General features: G+C 48.2%; 2 protein-coding genes across 3 annotated transcripts in view; one reads left to right on the top strand and one right to left on the bottom strand.

Moving 5' to 3' along the window:
- Window positions 1-232: 232 nt before the first annotated feature.
- Window positions 233-9,078, bottom strand: PTGR3 (prostaglandin reductase 3). Of its 2 annotated transcripts, XM_066328200.1 has the most exons (3): window positions 8,153-9,074; window positions 7,846-7,979; window positions 233-2,010 (listed from the first exon to the last, which is right to left on the bottom strand). In XM_066328200.1, the coding sequence occupies exons 2-3, from the start codon at window positions 7,956-7,958 to the stop codon at window positions 1,086-1,088; spliced, it is 1,038 nt and encodes a 345-aa protein (XP_066184297.1). In that variant the 5' UTR covers window positions 7,959-7,979; window positions 8,153-9,074; the 3' UTR covers window positions 233-1,085. The 2 variants fall into 2 exon arrangements, with proteins under 2 accessions (XP_066184297.1, XP_066184291.1); XM_066328194.1 differs by having other exon boundaries at window positions 7,846-9,078.
- Window positions 9,079-9,173: 95 nt separating this feature from the next.
- TSHZ1 (teashirt zinc finger homeobox 1) overlaps window positions 9,174-12,200 on the top strand; it is a 57,605-nt gene continuing 54,578 nt past the window's right edge. Inside the window, exons 1-3 of the mRNA XM_066328181.1 lie at window positions 9,174-9,466; window positions 9,949-9,998; window positions 10,436-11,734. Of these exons, the coding sequence (XP_066184278.1) occupies window positions 11,695-11,734 (40 nt within the window). The 5' untranslated portion in view covers window positions 9,174-9,466; window positions 9,949-9,998; window positions 10,436-11,694. The remainder of the gene's footprint in view (window positions 9,467-9,948; window positions 9,999-10,435; window positions 11,735-12,200) is intronic.

The raw sequence follows: 12,200 nt of genomic DNA, 5'->3' as shown, positions 1-12,200 counted from the left end.
GCATCAGTATGGGTACCAGGTATCGTGACTATAGATTTAAAATGGTCCTGCTGTTTGTAACAGGGCTTCTGCAGAAGCAGCATTTGGTAAAAGTAGAAGTAGCAGCCTGATTATGAAAAGTCCCTTCAAGAGTAAGAGTGATCAGTCAAATAACTATAAAAAACAGAATATCTGAAAAAGAGCTACTCAGCAAGAAATATATAATTATTAATAAATGGCACAAATATTTGAATAGCTTTTAAAACTTTATTTAATCTTCAAAAAATATACAGGGCCTGAACACACATGAACACGGCTCAAAATCCCATTCCAATAATCTTTAAATACTGACTAAAGGGGAGACTGGACAATAAACAGTAGCTGTGGAAAATGAAAAGGCAACAAAACGAGACTATATTGCAACTTGAAGTTAAAGATTTAAAAGAATATTGCGCAGTTGTTTACAGTTACGAAACACAGGATTAAAAAAAAAAAAAAAAGTCAAGTTGCTTAATATTACTGACATGTCAGAATTGGAGGATAAATTTCCCTGTGTAACCAGTCAAGGAATATTACTATGATCCATGATGCAACTGAATTATGATTATCATTTTTGTGACAGAAAATCAAGAGCGCTTTTTTCACAGAAACTTCAAAAGATTAATAGAGCAACCCAAAGATACAACTCTTTACTTATTCTTGTTGCAACAATTTTATTTTAAAATCAGGGAATCAAAATTGCTGAAAGATTTTTTTTTTTCTGAGCTGAACTACATATGAAGTCTTATCAAATCAGGCTGACAGACTAAATCTGCCTCTGCATCAAGACTTATTCTGTCAAGAACAATGTTCTTGTCTCAGGCTAACCTAAGTGACAGTATCAAACACAGGCCCATTATGCCCCTGCTACAGCCACTGATTTAAACACTTTTAAGAAAATAAAAACAAAACAAAATCCCAACAAACCCATCCCTTTTCATTAACACTTTATTGCTGGTTTTTAATATAATATCCATTACTACGCTTAAAAATAGAAATTGTTTCTAGTAAATCTGAGGCATAAAGTGCCCATTTTCTCTCTTCTGATTTATATCATTGTTCTGTTTTTACAGCTTACTGCTGACAGAGTGAGGTAATTCAACTACAATTTTTCCAATGTTTTTTCCCATGTACATGTAATCTACAGCACGGAATACAGATTCCAAGCCAGTGAACTTGCCCTCCGGAGACATGTCTCCAAAGTCCACCTCACAAACCAGGTCTCCTCTTTCATACATCTTGAGCAAATGCTGCAGAGCCATTTTGTAGTCAGAAAGGTAATGGTTCAAGAAGAAACCCCGGACGCTAGCAGACTTCTTCAATAGTTTTGCTGGCAATAACTCTGCTTTAATGGGCTGGAGGCCAGTGGGGTTTTGGTAGCCAGCGATAAACCCAATGACTATCAGGCGCCCTTTGATAGCCAAGGCATTGAGAGCCAAGTCAAACATCTTTCCCCCAACAGATTCATACACCACATCCACACCTTCAGGGTAGTCCTTCCTAAGCACAGATTCGACATTTTCAGTTTTATAGTTGATGGCATGGTCACAGCCAATGGATTTCAGAAAGCCACCCTTTTCATCACTGGAGCAGGTTCCAATCACATGGCACTTTGCCTTCTTTGCAAGCTGCACAGCGAACTGGCCCGTTCCTCCAGCCGCTGCTGTCACCAGAACCTTCTTGCCTTCGGAGAGGTCTCCCAGCTCTTTCAAACTGAGGTATGCAGTTGCACCACTTACCATTAAAGTGAGAAACTCGGGTTTCACTGAGGGTAGAGGGACTGCTTGTCTGGCAGGCACAATTGTGTATTCAGCAAAGGAACCTGCTTTCACGTAGGCCACAGCTTGACCCACTGTGTAATCTGCACTAGCACTGAGTCCTAACGCTACCACTTCACCGACACCTTCAAAGCCTATATCAAAGGGGGGTTTAACTGAAGCGTCATATCGACCAGCTGAGTAGTTTATATCAGATGCATTAATGCCGACAAATCTAGAAGAAAACAGAAATGTATTAATGAGCTTCACTCCTTACCAAGTTTTCATTGTACGAGAAACCTTGTATTCAAATTTGTGGGGTAAGTACAAGATTTGTTCTGATTATCTGTATATGTGAGTAATGAGTACACTCCAAAAATTACTTTCATCAGACTTCCAATAGTTTCCATTCTGTTTTTCTAGAATTATAGACAAATTTTCTAAACAAAAAGAAACAACAAGAAGGTGTAAAAAGTAAAACCCTAACCCAAAACAAACTCAAAAACATCCCTTGTATTTTCCTTAGGTCCACTTGACTAAGCTAAACAAGCTGAAAATAAATCTGTTAAAGATTAAAGCGTGAAAATTAATTGACCACTTCATACAAGATGTGAAAACACAGAAGAATAAAACATGCCGAGTGGTAAATATGTGGATTCTGGCAACAAATTTATATTTTTGAATATAATAATTCTGTTAATGACTAATGATCATATTAACTATCGATGTCATTTGCAAGGTCATGTTACTGTAGGCAAGTACTTTTTAATTGATGGAGTCACTACAGCAAATTTGCCTTTTGATGTAGCTAATGTCAATGTTAAAATATTTTTCTTTATATAAATTACTTGCAACACATCAAAACAACCTTGCACAAAGGAATAGAATTGTAAAACCGAATATCAAGTCCTGCTGACCTCTAACAGGTGAAAATGGATAGCAATTTTTTTTTTTTTTTTTTTTTTAGAGAAAGAGAGACATTCTACAACTTGATTAAGCGCTAGAAGATAATGCCTAAAACAAAGTTATGATCTAGCTCAAATGCAAAGACTATTTTTTAAAGTAACTATCTTTACACTGGCAAGAGAAGAGAGACTGGGGAAGGTTCTGCTAACTGGAAAATATAAAAAAAGAAACGCATGAAACAGCAAATGCCAGGACTATTACTATGTGTGGATGTGACAACCTAAAAGGTGTATTTGACACCATGCAAAAGCTGCAGAAATAGGCGAACAGTGCACTTTTAATTGTTGCAGTTAGCAACAAGCTCTGCTCATATGTGTGTGTAGTTTTAGAATGCTTGCACACAGTGCAAGGAGAACTAAAACTGCTTTTGCTCCTTTTGATATTCTTCGTTCTTTACAACATGGGGAGTTTCAAACTTTCACCAATGTTGTGTACAAAAAGACACGTAAGCGTAAACATATCTATGCACAAAATAGGTAAAAATGACTGCAGGTCTCGGTAATCCTGCCTTTAACTCGCCGTTCTGCCGCAACAAAAAAAAAATGCCTACGTCTTGTTCGCAGATACAAAAAATCTTCTACTGTCCCGCTTTGAGGTGACTCCCGTACAGGAGTGCTAAAAGATGTATAAAAATTGGTAACGGAGTTGCAGCTTCCGAGGCACACCGCGTCCCTCGGGCGCCAGGCGAGACGTGCCGGCGCTGCACCAGCCTCCCCCCGCTCTTACACCCCAACTTCTGGGGAGGGGAGAGGGCCGAGAGCCCGGTGGGGAGCTGTGCTCGCCCCCGCACCGGCTTCGCCTAGCCGGGGCTCTCGGTCGCTGCGAGGGCGGCCCGGGCCGCCCGCTCTGCCCCCGGCCCCACACCCGCAAGGGAGGTCCGGGCTCCCCGCTGGCTCAGCCTCCCTCCTCTCGCTCTCGGAGCTCGTCCGCCCCGGCAGGACGCGGAGCGGCCGCGCCCGCGGCTGGGGAGCGCACCCCGACGAGAGCGGGCAGCGCAGCCACAGGAGAACGAGCCCCCGTGGTTTTCGGACCGGCCCCTCTCGGCGCTGCACGACGGCGGCCGGAGCACAAAAGCAGGTAGAACAACAAACACTCCGAGGACGAAAACTTTGAGTGCGGGGATGGGGCAAGTCGTGCGGCGGGCCAGGCGCCTGCCGAGCAGGGCTCCAGCACACGCACCGCTGCTTTTGTTCTGCAGCCGGAGAGGATGCGAACCCTTCCCCGCCCGGGCCGCACCGCAACTTGTGCGTGCGGCTGCGGGGGCCGCGGCGCAACTTGGCGCTGGCCGGGCGCTCCGCGCCGCGGAGGGGATGCGGGCTGTCCGCGGGGCCGGGCACACTCACGCCTGCACACAGACAGACAGACAGACAGACAGACACGCGGGTACAGGCACCCGCTCCCTCCCCGTCTCTGCGGGGCTGCTGTGCCACGGGAAATGATCCTCCCTGAGCTTCTGGGTTGATCATTATTAATCAACGCAGCCTGCCGTCTAGCCCTCCCCCCCCTATTTTTTTTTTTTAACCTTTTTATTGTGTGCAGCCTCAAAACTCCTGGTCGCATTGTAGCATTGTACTTTTTTTTTCTTCTTCTTTTTTTTTAAAACAAGATTGTTTAGTCTCTTAGAGTCCTTGCACATTAAAACGATCATAAGCACCGTCTGGATTAAAACATGGTGTCTAATTTGCCTTGTCATTCCAGCTGACAGAAGTGAGGTAGTAGGATGTGCCTGCAGTTCCACAGATTATTTTGCTTTCAAAAAGTAGGGGAAAGTACGAATTACAAGTTAAAGATCAGTTTTCTGACTTCTGAGGCTGAGGAAAGTAGAGAGCACAGAACTAACAATTACTTGGGAGTGCTAGTGGGTTTTAAGACCCCCTTCCAGATCTTTTATGTTGCCTTCATTCACCTTCTCACTTTAAATCTGTTCTTTAACTTAGAAGTTTCTAGTTGAGTTTTGCCCCTTACATTTCAAGATGCCGACCTGAGGCAGGGTGTGAAAAAAGCCTGAGATTGGCTTTTCTCAAAATAATTACGCACATTGAGTCACCCGTTTTATTTACACTAAGCAGTGTTGAAACTCCTCGTACTGTTTATTATAGAAAACAGGAGGACGCTGCCGAGGGGAAGAAATGCCGTTTTGTGTACCACAACAAAGAGTGAGACACCGAAAACCAGCATCGCAGCCTTAAACACAGACAAAACAAAGTCATCCAAACCAGTACTACGAAAGAAAAACATTGTTTAGACCAAACACCCAGCAGGAATAGCCCTCCACTTTCCCCACTGTGATCCCTTTAGTCCCCTGGTTCAAAAAAAGAAACTTTTTCAACCCTTCTTACTCCCTTTTCTATAAACTTTGTTCCCAGCTTCCAGCTCAAAAGTAAATCTTTACAGGTATTTTGGCAATGAAATGTGTCACTTCATCAGGAAAATCTTGAAAATCCCCCAACAACTTTAAGAAGGACCAAACCTTCACAGCCTTTGGACCGTTCTCCTGCAATAAAAAGGAAAACCCTTGCTTCCACACCCATCCCTCTTCCCCCTCCACCCCCCGGAAAACAGGACAAACGGACACACAAAACTTAAATGGCTTCATTAAGGATTTATCACCTTTTCTCCTCCTCTTTCTCTCTACACAGAATCAAAATAATAATAATAAAAAAGCTTAAATTAAATTTTAGTTTTGAAGGATACTTGAGTAAAAGATGGGGGTTTTTTTCTGTATAAAATAGTAGAAATAAGAGTTGCTGGCATAGCTCTCTAAAGCAGAAGAAAGTTTCCCCTAACTGCATCTTATTTTAAAACATCTATCTACACAGAGATTTTAATTTCCTATTCCCATAAATCCCAAACCAGGTTTTATTGAGGTGAATGAGGATTGTTTTGCATGAAAAGCTCAGAGCAATTAATACTATATTCATGGGTGTGACTGGGACCAAAATGAACAAATACGTTAATGCTCTCTTGGAACCCAAGTCTTTCAATGTTTTGTTTTTAATTGTATGATTCTACCTATTGGAAAACGTATACCAGTATTTTAGTTTGGTTGTTTGTTTTTTAAAAAAACTAAATAGTCAGGGACTCATCCTTTTGGGATGGGACAGTCCTTCCCCAGAGTGACAGAGAGAGGGGGAAACATTCAGAACTTGCTTCCTGCTGCATGCAGCTTGTATGTAGTGAATGTTTTACAGTAAAATAATTCTGTGTCTTCTGTGATATCCTTCACAGAAGAACAGTCAAGAGAGAAGAAACGCCACAAATAATGCAAAATGTATGAACTCCACATCTAGACTTCATCACTCACCTCTTCCTCCCCTTCATCCCCACTCAGGCATGTGTACCAGTAGAGAAACATGTGTGTAACAGCCTGATGTGTTAAAGCTCAGCAATTGCCTGCCTGAATCTGTGGACCAGCTCCTGCCTTTAACGTGGTACGCCCTTTTACCATGAAGTGTGCATGTCCCATGAGCACCCAGGGAGCCCACCCAGCAAAGGGAGGGAGAAGGGAAGAGATACATTGGAAGCTGTTAAAAACGAGGGAGAAAAAAAAAAAAAAAAAAAAAGAAGAATCAATTTTAAAAATTTACAAGAGGGCGGGCAAGGGAGTGGGATGAGAAAGACACCAAGTGCATGTGTGGGAGGGAGGGGAGTTGAGAAACAAGGATGTTGCTCTCTGCCTTGCATTACCCAAGTAGAGTAGTTGCTACTTGTATCTCAAGTCTTCTGACCTCTTCCACAGAAATGAATTTACCTCCAGCCGGATGGCTTTTTCAAGCCACTACTGAATGCAGCAACACAATGTTTTAGACTTGAGGTTTGGAGGGAATTTTGGTCTCAGAAATCTTAGTGGGAGACGTCAGCATCGAATTAAAGTGCCACAGCAGCTTCCTCGTCAGCGCCTGGAAGAACCCCTGTTCTTTCTCCTCATCCATTCTTCACCCTGTTATTTGTGCGTTACATATGGACACACACATGTCACACATACACGCATAGTCACACGCTGCCTTAGTAGACCTCACAGCATTGTTCTCAAGACAATTTAGTGCTGCTTAACTTTAAACTCCCACAGCGAACATGGTAAACTATGTGTTACTACGAATTCTTTGCTTGACAAGAACCTGAGAACTCTGCTCTCTCCCGTGCCAGTCACGCAGTCTGCTCCAAAGTTCCCGGAGTTTCAGCTTTCCCTCGTGAGCAGAGAGATCTCCGAACTTTAAAAGGTTTAGTCTTAGAGCAAGGAAGGAGGGCGTCTAGGAAGGAGCCGCCGAGAACAAACAGGTTTTATGGAGACAGCTGTTGGGGGGGAGGCACGTTTTGTCCTCGGAGCCTTCATTTCACGGCGAGCTGGTCACCGTGCCGGGCGTGGGATTTACGGCGTACGATGCTAAGCAAAATGTCACCTAAAAGCCCCTCTCTAAAAGCCACCAAGGACGGCGGGCCCGCGTCCTGCGAGGGAGGCCGAGGGCGGCCCTGCCCCTCGGCGCCGCCCGGCGCGCAGAGCCGGGGATGGCGCCGGGGCCGCCCGGGCCCGGCCTCCCCGGGGACTCAGGGCTGCGCGGGCACAGGGTCCGCGCCGAGGGGACGGCGGCCTGGCCGGGCCCGCCCGCACACCGCCATGACGGCAGCGGGGGCTGCGCGGGTGCGCCGGGGACACGACCGCGCCCCGGGCACTCCGTGCGTGTGACGAGCCCGGGCAGGCCCCAGGGAGGGGCCCTGCGAGCGGCTCCCTCCGTCTGCCTCACTCCTCGGCACTCACCGAACGTAACACCGGCCTGTCTCCCCCCGCCCCCCCTTTGGCACAGCGGCCCTGGCGTGTTTCTCTTCCTTCGGGCAGGCGCACGCCGGGAGCGGCGCGCACAGACAGACACACACAGCTCCACCAGAGGGGGAGGAGGAAATGTCACCCCCACACACCTGCACAGGGTGACGGGGCTGTAGCACCAGCCGTTCAAAACAACAACAACAACAACAATAAAATGAAATTAACAGTCGCCAGATGGCGGCTGGTACAACTTTGGAGCCGGTCTCCGAAGTGAGGAGCATGTGGGAGAGAGCAGGCCACAGGGCGCCAGGAGTCGGGGGGGCCGGGGCGCGGGGGGCTCACCTGTTCCTGACCAGGAGGTCTCCGTCTCCCGGGAGTGGCACGGGCGAGTCCTGCTGCAGGGTGACCGCTTCCCTGAAGTTTTGGCTCAGCTTAGTCACCACCAGCTTCTTCATGGAGCTGGGGATGGACGAGCCCTGGAAATCCAGAAATTGACGGGAGTAGGACATGTCCAGGATGGGCCGCGACCAGCTGCCACCGAAGCAGGACCAGGCGGGAGCCGCCGCGGCGCAGGACGGCCGCTGCCGCCGCCACCACCGCGCTGCCCGGGAGCTCAGCAAAGCGCCGCTTTTCGCGCTAAAACTCATACCCTGCCTCGGCTCTTCTCTCCCGCCCCGCTCGGGAGAGCTCCGGCTCGGGATTCTCCAGGCAGCTCGCAGGACGCGCCGGCAGGAGAAACTCCCCGCTCGCAGCTATGTGTGTACGTAAACAGAGCCCCCGTGCAGCAGGTTCTCCCTCCCCTCCCAGCCGGCCCCTCCGCCGCACAGAGACGCCAACGGAGGAGCAGCGGCAAGATGGTCCCCCTGCAGCAGCCGCTCGTCTTCTGCCGCCGCGGGCACTACCGAGGGGCGAGGCCGGCCCGCTCTCTCCCGCGGCCGGCCGTCCCGCAAGCGCCTGCCCTGCCTGCCTGCTCTGCCTTGCCAGCCAGGCAGGTATGCGGCGGGCCGGAGAATCTCCTAAAGGAGGGGGGGGTGGTGGCTTTTAGTTTGCACCCTGCCTCTGACTAAAGGGTTTAAAAATAGGGGAGGGGGAGAGGGGGGATAGACAGACGGACAGAGAGAAACGCTTCGGATTACCCCCACCCCCGCCCCACTCTTGAGTTTACAAAAAAAGGGTATCTCCCTACCAAAAAAATAATTTAAAAAAAATTAAAAAGGGAGGAATAATAAAGGAGCAGAAAGAAAGCACGGTAAATTATCGGCCGGGGAAGGTTAGAGAAGTGGGGAGAAGTTGCAGCTAATCTCCTAATGTTGTTATTAGCCGCCGCCGAGGAGCCGCTGCCCGCGGGCGGACGCTCCGCCCCTTCCGTGCGAAACGTTTCACTTCCTCGCAAGGTGCTACGAATCAACCCCGAGACGGCGGCGGCTCCGCGCCTGCCGCGGGAGGGCATTTAAACGGGCGAAGCTCTTCCCGCCGTCGCCGTCCTGCCAGGAGGGGAAGGGTAACAGGCTGCTGTCAGTTCGCTTGGATCTCAGGGGTGTCCCCCGATCCCTGATACTGCCAGAAAATCTTGCCCTCCCTTCCCCCCCTAAGCTTCTTTCTTTCTTCTTACAAAATAATAATAATAAAAATAAAATTATATATATATAATATATATATAGTCACCTCTCGGGGTAGATTACGTTCGGGTGAGAGAACCTGCGCAGGGAGTCAACTGAGTCAAGGGACCGAAGTCAGTGTTGTCATTGAGCCGCCAATCCCAACTTGGTACAACTGCGTGGAGAGAGGCAATGTAATAGAGATGTTGCACTGATATCGCGTGTAGTTCCTAGAATTAACTCCATCCTACCAGTATAAACAGCTCAATGCTTAATTGTGCGGTAGCAAGAAGAAAGAAAATCCCCTTCTGCCCGAAAAAGAACAAAACTGCAGTTCCAAGTGTTTTCCTTTAGGAATCGGCTGGGTAGTTTTTATTTGCTTTCTTGACTTTAAAAAAAAAAAAAAAAAAAAAAAAAAAAAAAAAAAAAAAAAGGGAAGAACCCTTCTGTTCTCGCAGCTAACATTATATAAATCCCCAGACACATACTGTGCAAAATGTATTAGCAGTATGTTTCATATGCTGCAGTTCTCGCTCTGCAATCTGTTGGTATTTTAAAGTAAGGATGAACTGTAATCTCCCATAAATCATTTTTAATTCAATGCTGGGTAGACGTGTGCCACGACGAAGTATCATCTCCTGCCTGCCTTTTTTTTTTTTTTCCCCTCTTTTTAAGTTTGCTGGAAGAAGACCTCTGCTGAAGTTAAATCAGCACATGCGTCTTGCAGAGCACTTTAGCAAGTGGATTATAATAACAACCCCCTCAACGCGTGTCTCACATGAGGAATCTTTTATGCCGTGCTGTATTAAGACTTTTTTTTTTTTTCTTTTTTTGTCATATTGTTTAGCTCTGGGAAAGAGAAAAAAATGAAAACAAAGCAATTAAAAAGATTGACAGGTATGGGTTTGTGTGAGACCTATTTGTAATTGTCAGGGTGACGTGGGCAAGAGGAGGAGGAGTAACAAACTGAAGCAGGAAAAGCAGCTCGATGTGTCTGTCTATCAGTTGAGACTGTCTGAGAGCCCTGGGATCCGAATGTGTGTTATATTTCAGTGAAAAGAGAAGAGAGGGAGAGTGGATCTCTTTCTCTCCCAGGAGTTTAGGGGGGGGGGGACAGTTCACGTTAATCTGTCCCACTCAGTGAATGTCTTTTCTTCCTCCCCCCCTCCCTCTCTGCACACACTCTCCGGGGTTTTTCTTGGTTTTGCCAAATTTTTGTGTGTGTGTCTTTTTTGTTTTTTTGTTTTTTCGGTTTTTTATTTTTTTCTTCTGTTGCAGATCGGGATCAGCAAAAACAAATTCCATGATAAAAAATGTGTTTGCATTATATTTAGTAGCAGAAGAAGCTTCGATTTGTGGAAGAGAAAAAAAAAGGGAGAGCAAGAGAGAAAAGTAGTCCTCTCCGGTGGTGACACTGTTTGATCTGTGACTGTTTGGAAGGTGGAGGAGTGACTGACATTTCCCATCCGGTGTATATGTATGTATGGGGGCTTTACTCCTTTTTATGATTTGCTTCCTTGCTCTTAGACTAAGTGCTGGGAGGAGAAGGAGAGACTGGATCGACCTCGTTTTTTGCACAATGAACAAACTATTACCAACGCAATAAAAAGCCAAACAAACAAAAAACCCCCCAACAACAACAGCAACAACAACACACAAATCCACGAGCTTGAAACAAGCCAGCGAGCGAGCGAGAAAGTTGCGCTTTGAGACTCTTTGATCTCGGAGAAAGCCTGAGAGGGGGGGAGTGACTGAATTTACCGTCTCATCGCCGCCGCTTGCTCGGCTCTCCACCGCGAAGAAGGAGAAGACGAAGAAGTGATTAAGGAAAGGAGGGGGAGAAGGGGAGAGAGAAAAAGGAGGAGAAAAAAAAAAAAAGGAACGAAAGAAAGATAATGGATTTGGGCTACAGATTGAACTGATCAAATCCTATTTATTTTGCACATCTCCACTGGCATCTTCCCTGCTGCTGCTGCCGAGAGGACTGAAGAGCTTTGTCTTATAAGGAACTTAAAAGAGAGAAAGAGAGAGAGAGAGTGTGTGAGAGAGAGAGAGGGAGGAAAAATTAACCTTGTAAATGAAAACATTTCCTAAGCAAGTTTTTGGAGTGGCGGCGGAAATTGGCATCCCTGTCACCAGTCTGTGGCTTGCCTCATCCCACACCCCACCTTCCCCCCCGCCCCGCGCACCCCGCTCGCCGCGCCGGGAGCTGACCCGGGGGGGGAACCCGGACCGGGCGAGAGGAGAACCCGACCAAACTTTTTCTCCTTCCTCCCCCCCCCGCCTCCTTCCTCCTCCTCTCCCCCTCTCTCCCATTCCTCCCCACCCCTCCCTCCCTCTCGCTCTTCCTAGGCAGAATTAGAAGTTGAATCCGCTTTCTTTTCTCCTTCCTCCCCCTCCCTCCTTCCCTCCCTCCTTCCCCCCCCCCCCCCCCCCCGACCCCCCATATTTTATTTTTTTTTTTTTTATTTGTGTGTGTGCGTGCGCGGGTGTGTGTTTGTTTCTGCATGAAAAGAGGGGGATCGGAAGAGGAGTCCTGCGCGGAAACTCTGCGGCGGCGGCGGCGGGCGGCGAGGCGGCGGCGGCGGCAGCAATGCCGCGGAGAAAGCAGCAGGCACCCCGGCGCTCCGCAGGTAACACCCTCCGCCTCCCGCGCTGGGGTGCCGCGGGCACGGCAGGGGAGGGGTTAACCCGCCGGGAAGCATCGCCGCGGGGGGAGCGGTTCCTCCAGCCCTGCCGCAGATTTAAAACACCCCGCGTGGCTGCCTCCGGGGGTTTGGGGTTTGGGGCGGAGGGGGGGGGAGACGGGGAGGGGGGAGCAGCACCTTGGTGGGGAAGAGACAGGGGCTGTAGTTTGTACTTCTTTGTACGCGGGAGCTGGAGGGATCGGCGTAGTTCTGAGGTGTGTCACGCCGAGCCTGACAGCCTCCATCCTCTCCGCCGTTGCCAACACGTTTAAAACTAGAAACTTCATTTTGTTGCAGTCCTGTAATCTCCGCATGCGGGTCCGCGTGTGCGTGTGTGCGGTGCCCAGGGCAGCGCCGGGGAGGGGAGGGAGCTCGCCGTGCCAGGGCAGGGATGGTCTGCTTTAAAAGTGTG

Source organism: Sylvia atricapilla, chromosome 1 (assembly GCF_009819655.1).
Source record: "Sylvia atricapilla isolate bSylAtr1 chromosome 1, bSylAtr1.pri, whole genome shotgun sequence".
Classification (NCBI taxonomy): Eukaryota; Metazoa; Chordata; class Aves; order Passeriformes; family Sylviidae; genus Sylvia; species Sylvia atricapilla.
This window is presented reverse-complemented; position numbering and strand designations above follow the sequence as displayed.